The following is a 17,458-nucleotide window of genomic DNA, read 5'->3' as shown; positions in this document are numbered from 1 at the left end:
TATCTGCATGCATTATTTGAGGACTTGGCTTTGTGTCTCTGATTTATTCATGCATGTTCTTGAACTGAAGCTCAACCCAGCACTCCAAAATCTGGCTTCAGGAGTGATTATCTCACATTCCTAAAAAGTTCTGTCAGTGTGGGGCAAGAACAGGGCATTTAATCAGTAAAATGGCTTGGCTTTTAGCTGGATTCATCAGGCAGCTCTGGACGAGGTAAATGAACCACAGCATCAAAATGCAGCTGTAGAGAGGACTTAAGAACAGACAACTACAGAATTAATATGACTTCAGAGTAACTTTTTAATCCCAATTAAAAGTGCATCATAAATAGCTTTTGTCTAAGCAGATATTCAGAAGTTTTACAACAAAGGTAAGGACTACAGTACCAAAACTTAGGAAGAAATACTTTATTTTCTCAGCTACTGTTCAGAAAGCCCTGAGGAAACTGATCCCCAAATCCCTAAGAGATCTGCAGCAGAGAAGCTGAGAAGCACTCTGTGCAGACAACTCCTGGTAGTACTTGGTAGAAAACGAGGCACAACATACCTAGGCAGCTTGCTCAGGTCACACCTCCTCAACACCACATGAATTCCATGTATTCTTCCCTTTTGGCAGCTACTACAAAGAGAGACATGATTCTCCCTGGCAAGTATCCCGCTATTGGACAGGTAACAGTTTTTGCTAGCATGTAAGGTCAGACACCTGTTGTTCATCAGAAGTCACAAAAACACTGTTTCACTGCTGGAAAAAACGGGAACAGCATGACTAGTAAGGCTTCAAACACAGCAGCCATATATCCCTCAGTCACTCAGCATACAAAGTTACAAATGAACAAAGCTACTAGCTTCTTTTTTTTCCTCTTTTTTTTTTTTTTTTACAAAGAACAAGCTCAACAGACTTTAATTCAAATACATTTATAATAAGTAAACATTTCAAAATCAAAATTGGAGGGAGTGGACTGAAACACCCAGACATTCTTGCTTTACTCTCCACCCTCCTAGAGAAGGAATGGTTATTTCTCATAGCAGTTTGATCAGTACAGAAGACTCCCACAAACTAAAAGCTTTTGTCTCAGTTAGGTATCAGCTATGTAGTAAAAGTACATTCAAGAAGTCCTTGTATCAATTTGGTGTTTTTCAAGTACCTGACAGCTGGTCCTTTTACAGATAACAAACAGCCCCTTTTGGCGTGCAGTGTTACACCAAAATTCATCTCTCCCAGTTCACAGACAAACTGAGAATCCTGTTTAGATGAAGTTCACTAGCTGACTCAGGTATTAATGTTAACTTCTCTACAATGAAAACATTATGAAATACTTATTTCCTATTTAGCAGTATCACATCTCCTATTGATAGATTTGGGTTGTGCTACTGATCACTTAGACGACATTCACCTAAGAAATTTTAAAAGAATAAAATCTGAATAATTAAAATACACACTATCTGGAAAAATATCACAGATGTAATAGAAAAAAAAAAGTAAAAGGCTTTAATACATTTCATTGTTTTGTGCAGATATTTTTACAGACTATGGCCAATCAATGAAGAAATGAAATACAAATGTTTCAGTCTTTTTAGCTCGTTTTTCAAGACACTTGACATGTACTTTGAGCTTAAGTAATAGCTAAGTAGTTAATCCACTGATAAACACAATCAGCAGAAAATAATTTTTTAGTTTACTTGTACCACTAAATCATTAAAATCATTAATATCATTAGTAGTACAGGAATTCAGTGCTGTACCACTAATAATATTTTTTCCTGGTTACTGTAGAGGTAAAATTGTAATCCAGGTAATTGGACTACAACAGTAGAAAATTCAAACTATCCCCATGTTGTGTTCAGGTAACGTTGCACAGAACAGCTTTAGATTAAATTTACATTTGTTTTTATTCATAGTATTGCAATGATGGGCAAAATTACCTCTAAAAGTAAACATGTATAAAAAAAAAGAGATTGTTAACATTTTATGATGACTAAACAAAATAAATGGTAAGTAGGTATAAAGAAATAAGATTCTGTAAAACTCTGTAACCAGAGTTTATTTTCAATAGAAAGTTTCGAGTGTCAATTTTTTTTACATTGGAATAAATTCATAGTTTGCTTGATATCTCAAGTTTTCAACTTCTCATCCTTATAAAGTGAATAAATCCCCAAAAGTCCTTACTTAACAGAAATAGCTTGAACACTACAATCTACTCAAGAGCAACAGAACACTTACAGCTGTACTATAAAAGCTGGTTCAACAAAGTTGGGAAAGTGAAATTTGATTTGATAAAGTCTCATTGCAGCAGACAAAAATGAAGCTTGCATTTTGTTTGCTGGCAGAAAAAGAATATTCAACTCACTAGAGTGCATATAACAAAACCAAACATGCAATCTATTGCTTTTAAAACTTTTACTGCAAGATAACATTAAAAGAACAGTAATTAGGTATCTATAATTTTTTTTTCCCAAAGAGAAAATATGTAAACAGGATAATAATTTTTTTCTGTATGTATATAGTTTCTCAGATCATTTCAGGGGGACAAAGGAGGGGGTGGTGTTTCTCAATAATCAGGACACTTTTAACTGTAATGGGTTTTCATTGGAAAAAAAAGAAAAAAGCCAACACTGTTCTAATTCAGCATTAGACAAAAATACTGTGTTTCTTGCACTACTTTAACACAGCTGAAAAAAAAAAAACCCGAATACCCCCATTCTGGCATTCAGGATTACATTTGCTCAGATCTTTTAGATTTCACAAAGCTGCTATCCAGTGTTGCCATGAAATACAGACTGTAAAATCTACGTAGCACAGGCTACTTCCAATGTCAATACTAAGTGGAAAGGAACATGAAGCAGTGCATTACACTACATTTCTGGAACTAGTACAGTAAGAGTGAAAACCTAGAAAAAGTTAACCTACAGTTTACAGAAGGAACTAATTATCTGCAGAAGCTGATTTTTTGGTTGTATATATATATTTTTTTTTACACTGTGCGAATTTCTGCATCTGCTAATTTAAAACAGACATTTAAAACTTGTTGCTTTCTTTGCTTTGTTTCCTATGTTCTCCCTTACACCCACCCCCTATATTCCATACACCAAGCATTATGAATATAAGCCCAAATATCCTAGACAATCCAGTGAACAGAGTTAGTGTAATGCACTGGTGTGAGGTGTGAAATAGAAAAAAAATCCTCTCAGTCTTCGTCGAAGTTCTGCTGTAGAAGAAAGTTGGCAGCCAGGTTTTCATTCTTCTCGCAAGCGAAATATGCCTGTATGACAAGTCCTTCAGGAAATCCTAATGCCTTTAACTGAAGAAAAGAAACATATTTAGGAGGTGCATTTTGCATGTTAGGCTTCTTTGTATGTCTAGTGTTTTGAGACGTCACTTAAGCAATTACTGCCTTCTTGAAAATAACACTGATGCCTAGCTCAGTGCAGATTTTAGCAAGTAAAAAATAAGGTGCTGCCTCTGCCTTTAGTAAAGAGGCACTTGAAAAAGTGATTGGATCAAGTCTAATGAACCACCATAAAAACTTGTCACTTCTTTAGTGACACAGTAAGTCTAAAACAGACCTGGGTCACGGTATTGTCATGAAGTAATGGCACATTGCACTGCTGCAGGAAAAAAACCCAACTTCAAACAATGCTCATTTTAAACAATTATACAAAGCTCCAAAGCACTTTTAACAAAAAATTGCCTGGAACAAAAGCTCCCAGCCTGTGATCTTTAGTAAGCTGTCCAGCACATCACATTAAGCCATGTTTTCAATTGTTTATCTTAAAAAATTAACTACACACTGCAGCCAAGACAAGTAAGCTGAGAGCAATCTGGTTTTCAGAAGTCAAGGAATTAATTAATGTCTGGAACACAGTGACAACAGGGCATGAGAACATCAGAGAAGAACTTATTACTGTGCCAAGGGTTTAGCCAGCACTTAGGGGCACTCAGCAAATGAATTCTTGTTTTAGCCAAAGGCAAGTACACTCCACTATTTGGAGATTTTCTTAAAATCCTCACAGCACCTGCAAGGCATTTCATGTATGGGGCAGATCAAATAACTATGAGAAAAACTGTGTCCTATTATCCCACACCAGACATTCTTAGATTTTATTTCTAGCCCACAGACAGCATGAAGGCATCAGCTGCAATACTAAGACATTTAAATTTCAAGATTTGTCTTTAATGGAAAGAGAAAGAAATGTATGGATCTCTGCTGGGTTTCAGAACAGGCTGTAGAGGTAATAGAGCTCTACTGCATAAAATGGCTTTAAAAGGAAATGCAGCAGACTAGAGAAGATGAGAACCTGTGAAGAAGTACATGCACAAATAATTTTATTAGACTAATTTTATTAATTGCCTATTTCCTCAAGATGTAGAGGACTGACACCCATATTCCAATACGTATCTTCTAATAAGCCTTACTTAAATTTTGTTTTACCAGATGAAAAAACATTGTCTTTGCAGTACCAAACCACTATCACAGTATGACAAAAGTCTTGCAATTTGTGCTGAGAAAAATCTCAAAGGCATTGCCATCTATGCAAAACCATTTTTAGTCAGTTACACAGTATTTATGTATGCAATATACCATCTCAGAGTGTATTTTCATGCTTACCAGTACTTTTAGAAAACTGTAATTAACTAATTGTCATGGACAGACAAATAACTGGGTAAAGTCTTGATTGCAACTAATCTACTTAAGTGTTCTTACTTTCCAAGTACTTTGCAAACAGTGTTCAAGCAGCCAGGTCTTTGTACCTGTCATGGCATGATCTAGAACAGTACTGGCTGAGGCTTCTGCAAGAGGAATTACTTCCTGAATAATTCCTGAGGGAAACCCATTCCATCATCAATTGTCACAGGATGGTCTCTGATCACTCAAAATGCTCTGCCTCTTCTCAGTAAGGCAGATTTAAGATATTTTAGACTCAACTGCTATAAAGCAAGAAGAGATATGACTTGAAACAAGGTTACAACAAGCTGTGAAATGCCAAGCATGAAAATACCAAATATGATGCAAGAACTACTGAGCTAAACAAAGTTTAAGTTAGGTAAGTCTTAAGCATGCACTGGAGTCAACACCCAACAGCAACAAGAATTTAAAAGAAGAAAGGCTCACCCTTTCTATAGCTTCTTTTTCCTGAGGTGTTACTTGAATGTAGTTCATATGAGCATTCCCAGCATCTCCTATTCCTCCAGTGCTGGCACCATCATCACTGCCACTTAAACCTTGGCGAGACTCTAGAACTGGCTCATTCAACATATGAATAAAATGTTCCTGGTGCTGGCTTATTTGCTGTGATGCACAGAAAAGTAGAAGAAACACATGTATTTAAGTAACTGAAGTTTAAGCATGCCAAGAGGCAAGTAAAAATATTTATTTTTAGAGAATTAAGAAGTTAAAGGGAAGTGCAAAAAGTACACAGAAAAAAAAAAGTTATATCTAATTATAACAAATGCCATTTTTATGTTTCAGTTGAACTGCAGTGATCCTTCCCACTTCCTCACCCCCTCCTGCACCTCTTATAAAGTCCCAAATTTGTATCCAATGTCATAGAAAACACATTCTGTACAGCAACAACAGCTGGAAAGTCAGCAATAGAATGTTGTAACTGCTAGTAACATATTATCCCAGACAACATCAACATATGACTCTCTTGCAAAAGCTGAATCAGAATTAGTAAACATTATTTTCTGGTTTTAAGATCCACCTGCAGTAGTTGGGGGTTTTCCCGTCCAATCTGCTGTAGCAATGCTGGCAACAGGGAAGGATTTTGCTGGATAATTTGTCTCATCTGCTGGAACTGAGGCTGATTTCGTAAAAACTCAAGTGGATGTCCTGAAAAAAAGATCAGTGAAATAACATGTCTTTTAAAAAGTTATTGAGAATTTTAATAAAATGCATACCTACACTGCAATTGTAGATAGCAACAGGTGGATAATACACCACTCAATGAAGAATAAAAGAATTTGATTTCTCACTCTAGCTTTAAGCAAAACTTCTTTATTCTAAGATTAAACAATGCATTTCCTCCTCACCTAGTCTTCTATTAAGATCCAACAGCCTTGTCCTTATCTCCAACACTTTCCTCTGGACGGCTCATCTCTGGTTAATCTCAATCAGACACATCTACCCAGTCTCTCCTCTCTTGTATCTTGAGCACCATTTCTAGACAGACCTTTCCTACCCCTTCATTAGGCTCCTTTCATGTATTTTATCTATCTCCTTTCAAGGGGGAGATAAATACATGATAAATACTCTTATTTACAGCAGGCACCAACCACTGTCAAAGTGCTGCACTGCTGAGTGAGGAGTCATTTATAGGGCATTTATGGGTCCCTCCAGTGCTGTACTTCATGGCTTAATTTCAGGTTTCTCCCTTGATATCCCAGCTTCTGTGTGGGAAATACATTAATATAGTCATAGTGGACAGTCCCCAGTTAATCACAGAGAAGAAAATCAGAGTTTAAGTGAGAGAAAACACATGCTCCCACTCCCCCCATCCATAGTCTTGCACTTCAGAATCCAGAATACTGAATTAAACAAATTGTGCAAGTTCACTGCATTTTTTGAGAACTTTGCACATGACATACAACAAGCCACTTGTCCCAAGAAAGTACCACACCTGGAATAATTCCCATGTTAACAGCTCTTACCCAATTCCCTCTGAGCAGCTCACAAGCACCTGGAACTTAAAACTGACTGAAAAATAGATGGATTAAGTGCACATTATTTATCACATCTCCTCCAATGCAGCCTTTCTTACCTCCTAGTGAACTAGTAGTCGTGGGTATAGTTGCTACTGCTGCTGCCACTGCTGAAGACTGAGATGCACCAGTGCTTGGTGGTTGAGGGGGGTCAGCCACAGCCTGATTATCTCCAGGTATACCCTAAAGCCACAGTTCACATCATTACCCACAGATTGCTGACAGACACGTTTCAACTGCATGCAGTATTTGGGTTTCAGAATGGAGGGGGAAAATAAAAAACTTAAATGCTTCCACTGCAAATACAAGGCAAGATCCTGTGAGTTATGCATTTGTAACTGACAGAACAGCGTGAAAAGATTAATTTTATTTTTTGGCAGGAAAAATGTGTGGTTTGTATAAAAAGTCAGTAAAGCGTGCTCTGCATCACTTTAGAACACGCTTGCTTTGAATCCTGTTTAAAGACATTTGATATGAGTGAAAAAGTTAAACTAAATATACTGTTACCCTATGTTATACTGTTGTGCAAAAGTGACATTACAGCAACAAACTGCAGTACAAAATGCTAACTAAGATTAACTTCCATACAACTGGCAAGGAACTGAGAAGAGACATGAGAACACAGCTCTTGGGACCTCTTTCCTCAATGAAAAGCTGTCACTATATCTTAAAGGTGAAAAGGTCACCCAGCTTTAGCAAGTTTGGAAAAGTAAGTTAACTTGCCTTTTATTTTTTATGTGAAAGCAACTTTATATAGGAACTGACTGCTCAGAGGGCTGAAATGGACAAAGATAAAACACAGTATTATAATAAACTAGAATGCTGGTTATACAACAGTGATACCTCACTCTACTACTTTTCTCCTGCATGGAAATCCTTCAAGCTTCCTACCCTAAACCTGCTTTCCTCACTGTCACTGAACTCCTGCACCAAGTCTGTCCTTTTAATCTACCTTTCTGAAGCCTGAAAACTTACTCATGGGAGAGACACAAAGAATATTACAACAAACCCTGTTGGAACAGCCCAGAAAAGTTACCCAAATGAGGGTCACCCTTTTGCTGGGGAACCACAAAACGTAAGGAACTGGGTGGGTGAAAATATTACAGAACTACAGGGTAACCAGACAATGAAGAGGTTTGTCAAGCCTACCATAAAAATCACTGGTAGGTAATGTAGATTAAAAGTCCTGCTGTAACATGATCTTCACATGGTATGCTCATCATTACACCTGAACAAAAAGGACAAATATACAGCTAATATAGAGGGCACATCTAGGAAGGGAGAATTGGACAGTGCTCCAAGCAATGCTCTTTGCCTTACCTGTTAATTAAGAAGCACATCAAGGTATAAATCACCTGATCATCAAGTGCACATTTAAGCCACTCAGAGGAATAAATGCAAGATTTCCCTGTCACACACTTCATTACCTTCACATGGCTCAGTAAGCTCAGTACACATCCCTCCTTCTGCTGAGGGGGAGGAGGATTCCATTCATGGTATAATTCTGATGTAACTCTCCCTTATCAGTGGCTTACAGAGCACTGATTAAATACCTTTTCCATCAAATCAGTCATTTCTGGCAATCCAAGTATAATGTAACAATTTGGGGTAATCCTATGAAATTACTAGTTGATTTCACCTATTCACAGGCATACGTCATCACTGCAATCTGTGTCCAGATCAAACAACATGTGCTTGTTTAAACTTCTAAGTTTGCTCTTGAATGGAAGGACTGTGTAAACTAGTTCAAACAAATTTACTTAGAAATTTATTTGTCATCTTGAACATCATCTTAACTCTTGAACACAAGCTTGAAGCACCACTCTCCAAATAACAGGGACTGTGTACAGCTGTAATCAGACAATGCCAGTGAGGCGTATGGACCTTGCTCACACAGCCACACAACAGAATAAAGCATGGTATTAAACCACACACAAGCCACTCTCAATGCAAACACTGCTTGGACAGCAAAAAAAGGCCACTGTTGCCTTATGGTGGATGAAACAATTGTTTACTGTTTAACGGAGCAGTACAGCGGTTTTCAGCTGACATTGCTCTCTGTAGGGTAATAATCACATCAGGTCCAGCTTCTGCACAGATTAGAGAACAAAATAGTTCCAGCTGGGAGGTACTTACTGTGATCATCTAGTCCCACTGACTGACCAATTCATGGCTGACCAAAAGTTAAAGCCTCTAAAGGTCATTGTCCAAATGCCTCTGAAACACCAACAGGCACAGGACATTGACCACCTCTCCAGGAGTTATGTTCAGTATTTTATTTTACTCACACTAAAGAAATGCTCCCTAAAAATATCCCAAAGAGGCTGGTTACTGAAGAGATGACAAAACTCATTCTTAACTAGAGGGTCGGAAATCCTTGGCTGAGAGAGAGATCTGGATGTAAATGCCTCCAAAGATGAGTGAGGGGCATAGAAAAATAAAGATCATCTTTTGCAACTCCTTCCACAACCACAGGATTACATCTATAATTCTCAATGATTCATGAAAACTGAAGAACTTGCCATTTGAACCATGGACAACAAGTAGACTCTTCAGGGTTCGTCTGAGGAACTGCTGTGCTTTAATTACAGTTTAAGTCCTTCCCAACACCTTACCCTTCCTGTACCCAGGTTTTTGAACCTGGATAGTGTTGTTACACTTACAGATCTCAATGTCTTAATCCTAATCTGCAGATTATATAAAAGATAGCGCTGATGATAGTTTGGATGCAAGTAATGTAGAGAGGGTCAAAGAACAGTGTCCTCAAATGATCAGATCAATAATAACTAAAAAGACCCTTTTTGTGATGCAGCAGGAGAGTAAGGAGGAGATCCAGAACAGTTATTAAGATCATTTAAAGCAAAAGGATTCTTCTAGAAGGACAACAAAATGTCTGTCATCTAATATGGTCTCCAAGAGCAAGACCATTCCTCCCTACTCTTCTTCCCAGCAGGAGGAAGAGGAAGAAAAAAGAAAAGGTATTTTCCAGGGAAGGATAACACGGCACATAAAGGGACATCTTAAAACACTTTATACACAAGACCTACTGAAGGACTTAGAAATGAACTGCTCATAGCAGTCAATGCATTTGGCAGATGTGCCATGTAGCTCCATCATGGGGACACTCTATTCTGGAGCTCCTGAACAGAAATAAGCTACAGGAAGGGAATCCCAGAAACTGAGTGTACAAGAATTGCACACTGTGTAGGACTGCCACACACACAGCAGGCCAAACGCTTAGGGGAGGCACTGAATTCATGGTGTATTTACAGACTAGATGAACACTAAACCCAACATTTTTACAACATGAAAGACAAATGTTTGAACTTGAGTACTTATGACAGAGAGTTGGGAGCTATTGCATTCACCCTTGCTTGGCCTAATGCTAGTTGGGAATGAAACTTTTCATATTCTTGTACTCAAAAACATTTGTTGTCAACTTAGAATCTGAGGATTACAGTCTTGGGAACATTAATGTAAGTAATGTAAGTAGGAAGCATGCCAGGGAATTGAAGTTTTAACTACTGAAGGAAAATTTCATTAACAAAATTGAAGTTTTATAACTGGAGGGTAAAGATGCCAGATTTCTTATCAATCAATCAGAAATTCAATCCTCATGTATTTTGCAAGGATTAGGTCAAGATATCTGGTTGCCAGATTTTAATAAAGTTCAGATCTTCTAAAAGGAAAAACCTCATCAAGGGAAAAATGGTGTGCCAGAGAAAAAATTAAATGTACTGAAAATACTGATTAAGCAACAAAATCAGACAGATTCTATGTGGTTACAATTCACCTGTCAGATTAAGGTACACAATAAGAAAAAATCCAAAAAGCCCAGGGTTTTCACTGAAGTGAAACAACACTTCTATTTCCTCTCATGGCAATGAAGTTTGTTTAACCCTTCAAGCTTTATTTATTAAATGAAAACTGATTCTTTTCTAAAACACTGCTGAAATGAAAACATCAGTTAAATTAGGTACAGTTCAAAAAAATTCTCTCTCAAACCTTTTTGTTTGTGAAGTATATTAAGAGCATGGTATTATTAGCGAAAACAGTAAACTGGAACCTAAGGAATGGTGACGATATAGATACAAAAGTACAACTAATCAACTAATGCTGTCACTAAAAAGTGACATTGGCAGTAAAGCTATGACTGTAACTGGACATAGTTTACAGATACATCCACATCAATCAACAAAAAATGAAAGCAAAGAAGTGGCAGAGGTGGTTAGGGATTACTTCAGTGTTTTCTATAACACACCATGTCTGATCAAAATTTTGATCTCATCTTCCCAGATGGCAAATGTCCCTCTCAGAGACTGAGTAATGTTCAAAACAACACCAAAATCAAAGTGAAAGGTATTAAGTGGAAAACAAAGGTGCAGGTAAGGGTAAGTGCTCACCATCAGAAGGTATTCCACTGCTCTGTCAGGATTGTTGAAGCTGGCCCTCAGTGCTGCAATCACCTGCTCCCGCTCGTAGCCCATGGACATGATCTCAGTCACCATGTTCTCATAGGACTGACCGGTCACTAGGAGTCACAGGACCACCATTTTAAGGGAATAAGATAAAAATAATCACACACACACACAAAGAAGTTTCAATGGGTAAGTGTAATTTCCACCTGAATTGCAGTTGTTCATTGAAAAGCGTACTTCATATTAAACATGCCGTGGTTCTGTGGCTTTAATTCCAAATATATTCAGTAGTTTCATTATGAATTTGATTGGAAGTAGTGAAGGGTAATGAAGAAAATGTAAACTTCTACTGACAAAAGCAGTACTTGTGATAGTTCTGTACTTGTAATTGAAATAATGTTCTCTCTTCAAGTTTTCATTTAAGGTCAAGGGCATCCTCACAGCTAATATTCAATTCCTGATGTAATCAAGAGAAGTCTCCTGCAGCTTACATTTGGAAATGTATTAATTTGAAATCTGCCTGTCAAATTATTAGCCACTGAGGATTTTCCAAATGAAGACTTTCTGCTATGCTGTTGTTAGATAGATGACAATTAGTGATTAGATATTGCTATATATTGCTACATGCTGGTGATGATGATCAAAGTAATTTGATCAAATTAATATGGACCAACTCAAATCATGCACAAGACTTAGAAGCTGTATCTAGAAAAGTCACTCAAGACTTCAGTGGCAGTTCAGGAAACCAAGTTATCTCATTTAATTTTTAATCTTTATCTCACTCAATGTAACATTTGACTAGACATCCATCACATCAAATCTGCCACCTCTTACAGCAAAAATAGATGAAAACTGTCCCAAACCTGCAACAATCAAGACAAAAGGTACACACACTATATATGGAACTATTTAAGGGCAACTGTTCACTAATGTCACTGTAAGGACAATTATCTCTCTTCATAATCCATTTAATTTTCCTGCCTCAAATGCAGACAGTAAGTATTACAATTACAAAAAAAAAAAAAAGTAACTAGTCTATTATACACTGTAATTGGGCAAGTCTTCAAGGCTATCTTCCTTGAGGGGGAAAAAGCTACAAACAAACCCAGGCATTAAAATACCATCTCCTTCCTTGGATAAAGGCATTCCTCATCTCAGTGAAATCCTACTACTGACTGACTCTGCAACTAGCAAGTTAGCAACAGGAAAGTTAAACAATTAACAGTCATCATAAAAAACAACTAATTAATGATAACATTAAAAAAAACCCAGAGGAAACAAATACAAGAGCTACTCTGTTAACCAGGTAAGTTGTAATTAAAAGAACCAAGGAAAACATGATGTTTTATTCCCTTAGGGAGAAGGTGTTTAAGTCAAGCCAACATTAAAACAGACCCACTGCCTGTTTCTTAAGATCTGCTTCTAAACAATCAGTGGGTGTATGACTTCAGGCAGTATGCTCAAGAACAAACAACAAAACAGCCCTAGCCCAAGGGTACTTGTGCATTATCCATAAATAAAGAATTTAAAAGCCTTGACTAATTTGAGTATTTTTTATTTCGGCTTCAAAGTAATAATGCCAACCTGAGTTTAAGGAATGGTAAGTTCTCCATGTCTTCATTCAGAACTACAAGATCACTCATTTCACATCTACCTGCATTTTTTCAAATACTAAATAAAAAGACATCACCTAAACTTTGCTCTAAGGATACATACTTCTATACATATCTTCAGGGAAGCAAAAAAGCCAAGCCAAAAGTCATCCCAACACAATGATTTTGCTACTTCTGTTCACATTCTTCCTTACACAGCACTAGTTTACCCTTACCTAAGAATCTGATAAAGCAGACAAACACCTGTTGATGTCATTAGTTACTACTTGAACATTTCTGTATTGCTTTTCCAATATAAGAAAGGTAGAGACTAGAAGATTTGATACAAGAAAAAGAAGCAAAAAGGCTGGCAAGCTCCACACAGGCTGCTACATAAGGCATAATTAAAAGCCAAAGGAGGAAAACAGAATTGCTGAAAATGTAGATGCATGTACTCCATACAGTCTACTTCCTAAAATGTGCAAAAGAGAGATCAAGAATAATAATTCAGAAGCTGCACATCAGCAGTGTCATGATACAGAGTCAGGCCTATCTGTCCCTAATGCAAGTAGAAATGTTTGAGGTCAATGCTGAATTGATTCTGCTCTTGGCTTTTATCTTTCAAGCAACATTTTAAAGTGGATTAACTCTCAAATCCAGTTCATCACACTCCCCACAATAATTCTCGTCCTATGCCCTAAAGAAATCTTAGGCTGCTCCTGTGAAAGATGTGGTTGCACAAGGATTGCAAGACGTGCAGATCTTCACGTAGCACACAAACCCACATCACTTCTCAGCATTTAACTGAAAACAACAGCAAATCATAGAAAACAATCCCTGTTTTTAAATTGAAGTCAATTAATTTCAGAAAATGCAATTGAGAAGCCACAGTAAGAATACATGTTGGATCCAGCTTAGGAAGTGAAAACATACTCCATGGATTTGTGCAAGCAAATTCCCTTCAGGGCAACTTTTAAAGAAAAAGAACCACAGAGTTCATGCCTATTGCCCTTGAAAATTTATTGGCTGACAACACTTACAGTATGCTTACCCAGCAAATCACACTCAATATCTCTTATTTCCAAACATGTTAGGGACACATGGGTTTACTCCATCAGACACCAACCAAAGAACTCCCATACAAAATGAATTGTGAGGTGATGCTCTTGAAATATTTTGGGGTTTTTTCCCCAGTTTTGAGGAGATTTGAACCAAGACCACCAGCTTCATTTAACTTGCTGATCAACACTGCTAACACAAGTGTTGGTGATGACATCATCTTGGCCACTAAGATATAATGAATGGTTAAGGAAGCACCTTTGGAAACAACAATCACTTCAGCCAGTTTAGTTTCAGTGTTACATTTCAGTCTCCTGCTATCAGTCTCTATCAACTCTTTTGGATCATACAATTCAAAACAGTATGTCTCACCTAAGATCTAAACTGCAGCTGGACAGACTAAACCTAGCAGCTACCACTAAGTCTTGTAAAATATCACTGCTGCTTCTAAATCACCCTGAGCTGCTTAATTACAGCACCTGCCTCCAATATATCCACATGAAAACATAAGTGAAACTCTTTACATGGTTTCACTCTTTGTGCCAAATTGCAGCTTCATATTTAAAGTCAAAAGAGAGAATAAAACCCCCACCTCCTCCGTATTTCTGTACTGGAATTTGTTACATTCCAAAACAACCCAAAAATTTCAGTAGGAGTAAGGAGTTGTGGGTTTGCCTAATAATTTCCTAGCTACCCAAATCAGCATAAATGATGGGCAGAGCTTCCTGTTGTCTTTATTCTGTCTATTCCACTGAGAAACAAAGATTATTTAAACTGTCAAAATGAGAGTAAGTTGACTGTAAGTACATGGAGGCATTCATTTCTCAGCCCAGACAGCAGCAGATCTGGTGAATTTATCTCATCTCAATGTGTCAAAAAACAAAGCACTTTCAAAGCTGGAACAAGTGAATAATAAAGGCAGCCATTTTACCAGCCCTGCACTCTAGTGTGCAAAAGTGAAAAGCACACACATATCTACATCTAGTATTCTATTCAAGCTACTTCAAAGTGAACAGTTAGAAGAGAAATTAAAGCAAATGGGGAAAAAAAAGCAGGAGTGCAAGGATCTTCCTCTTACACGATAAAAATATCTAAAGGGAAGTATTCTTCAGTAAAGTAGTTCTTGAAGCTGGTTTCAAGATATTAACTTCAGGTCTTAGAGAAGAGCACTTTGATTATAACTTTAACAATGACAGATACAGAAGAAAATGCCAACATCTGCTAATCCGTCATGTTTCTGCTGCACCAAAATAATGTCTACATGAAAAAAACTCTCCACTTACCAAGTGCACTTATAGCATCCTCAAAAAGATTTGATCGAGATGTATCACCTGTTGTACTGTAAGATGAAGACAAGTGCAATGGTAATTATAAAACTTTGGAAAACTTCCTGTTTTTCAAAAAAAAAAAAAAAAAAAAAAAAAAAAAGAAAAAAAAGCAGCAGCAGCTGTAACTTTAATAGCCCCTCTTGTTTCTAAAAAACCAACAAAGCTTTCCAAAGAGCTCTCTTTTGGTCCTATAGTGAGAATAGATTTTAGAAACTTACAATGCTAGCATTTTTAAACAAGGCCAACCTTCCCCCGCTGCCCCCCAGAAGTTTGGCTCCTGCCCATCTGCTCAGGGATTAGCCATCTGCTTGCTTGAATGCTTTAAAGGGTGGGAGAACAAGGTGGATTTTCAAAAGCACACAGCAGTCTCACTAACTGCTTCCCCACAGTCACCAGTTTGACCTCAATGAGGACCCAAGGAGGTCGGTGGCAAGCACTTATTAAAATTTCAGTATACTACTTTCCCAGGAATATAAACTGCTAACATTTGCAATTACTCCATCTCAAGTTATCAAAGTTGTTAAATTACAGGATTAAAGGCTCACCTCCATGAACAGCAAGGAACACAGAGGCACAACACTAGGCAGAAGAATACCAGTTTCAATCAGCCACAGCCAAGGGTGCCCAGCTCCCAGGGCTGCAAAATTAAAGCATCAGCCCCCTGGTCTCAGGGTGACACCCAGGGTGGGTCAGCAGGACTCCTTCAAGGGCATTACAGCCTACAGGGTGGTGACAGAGTGGGGTGCCAGGAAAAAGTGTTGGGGGGAAATCTAGAGGAAGAACCAAAGGCAGGGAAAGAACCATGCAGAAGAAAAGCACGGGTCAAGAGAGCAAAAAGGGGAGGAAAAAGGGCCAGTCACATGAAAGAAACACTTGCCTGGCTGTGCTCTGCTCCTCACCACCCATCTACCCTGTCTTTTTATTAAATTCTACTTAAAAAAAAAATTTGTAGTGCAGTGTGTGTGTCTCTGTTCTACATGCAAGTGTGTATGTGGAATTCCAAGTGTTCACAGGGACAGGGAATTGTGAGATGGAGGGGATCCAGACACCTGTGGATCCAGCAACTTCTGAGACCAGAAACTGTGGAAGTCTGAAGGCCAAGGACTACAGCCAGCTCCTGGGTGAATCCTCTGTGTGTATGTGTGCACGTGCAATGGGAATCTGAGCATCAGGGCCTGGAGCAGGATGGCAGGGCTCAGGCAGTCCCCATGCCCTGGTACCAAAAACTTGGTGAACTCTAAGGGGCCAGCTATCAAAACAGAAATTCGTATTTTTCATTTGTGTTTTGTACATATTCATTTTGCAGTAGTGGGCTTTGCCCTAAATAGTCAGAGGGGAAGGGGATGTGGCTGATGTACCTTGCATAAGTGCTGGGATTTTCCCTGCCTGAGCTGACCTAAGCAGCCAGACATGTATTTATAGGCATATCCAAATTGTGTGTATATTTTGGGAATACACAGTCCTGATAACATGATAGACTTGAGGACATGGAGCTGCAGAAGCCTCACACTTCTCAGGCTACCAGAGTTAGCAACTCCTACCAGCAAGTGAAAGATCATCAGACTGATCTGAATGTTTTCAGAAGATGCCACCAAAAATCCAACAAGGCACTTACAGAGATCTCTGTAAGATCTGTGCAAGAAATAATTTGTTCCAACAAGAATGCTTCACTAGAATCTGTCAGTAGTTAAGATTTACAATCAAAAAAAGATCAAAGACAAAGCAGGACGCCAGCTGGCCTGGCCTTGGGTCAATAAATCTTGCCTTAGTAATTTGGCTTCTAAAGCAAATCAGAAGCAAACAGTATTCACTGAAATCAAGGCAGGTGATAACTTTGATGCATATGTTAAATTATTTTGCTCCTCCCTGTCAAGTGTGTACAATGAGGGTCCCTTACTGCAGTTTTACAAAACTGCAATCTGTACATGAAAAATACTATTTCAGTATGACAGATTGATCTTTGAACCCACTGGACAAACTCAGCAGGGGAAAAAAAAAAAGAAAATAACCCCAGTCATTAGTAATTTTTAACAACTAATTTAATTTGACTGATAAATGAAACTTTATTTGCATTCCATTTCTAAGAGATACTCATTTCTCAGAACTACAAAATTAAATCATCAATTTGCGCATTTAGTGCAAGAAATTTGTGATGAGTTTTTCAAGACATTAGGCAATTTCAAGTTTTGCTTTGTTATCATCAAATCAGTATTCGATGGTGTTTAAATACAATCACTTAAAAAATAGTCTTGTGCACCAGTATTCCCAGAAATAACACACAAATAATTAAAACCCAGAGCATGAAAAATAAAGATTTGATGCTATGCAGCACTTCAGGGGACATTAAATTCCAGTTAACAAC

The 17,458-nt window shown here is 37.9% G+C and overlaps 1 protein-coding gene across 3 annotated transcripts in view; it reads right to left on the bottom strand.

Annotated features, from left to right (window-relative positions):
- Positions 1 to 281: 281 nt before the first annotated feature.
- RAD23B (RAD23 homolog B, nucleotide excision repair protein) overlaps positions 282 to 17,458 on the bottom strand; it is a 35,530-nt gene continuing 18,353 nt past the window's right edge. For all 3 annotated transcript variants that reach the window (XM_064402640.1, XM_064402639.1, XM_064402638.1), the window contains 6 exons: positions 15,052 to 15,107; positions 11,103 to 11,230; positions 6,759 to 6,882; positions 5,703 to 5,830; positions 5,111 to 5,287; positions 282 to 3,298 (listed from right to left, as the gene is read on the bottom strand). In XM_064402640.1, the coding sequence (XP_064258710.1) occupies positions 3,185 to 3,298; positions 5,111 to 5,287; positions 5,703 to 5,830; positions 6,759 to 6,882; positions 11,103 to 11,230; positions 15,052 to 15,107 (727 nt within the window). In that variant the 3' untranslated portion in view covers positions 282 to 3,184. The remainder of the gene's footprint in view (positions 3,299 to 5,110; positions 5,288 to 5,702; positions 5,831 to 6,758; positions 6,883 to 11,102; positions 11,231 to 15,051; positions 15,108 to 17,458) is intronic.

This window comes from Passer domesticus, chromosome Z (genome assembly GCF_036417665.1).
Source record: "Passer domesticus isolate bPasDom1 chromosome Z, bPasDom1.hap1, whole genome shotgun sequence".
NCBI classification, from domain to species: Eukaryota; Metazoa; Chordata; class Aves; order Passeriformes; family Passeridae; genus Passer; species Passer domesticus.
The sequence above is the reverse complement of the archived record's forward strand: the minus strand, read 5'-3'. Positions and strand labels throughout refer to the sequence as shown.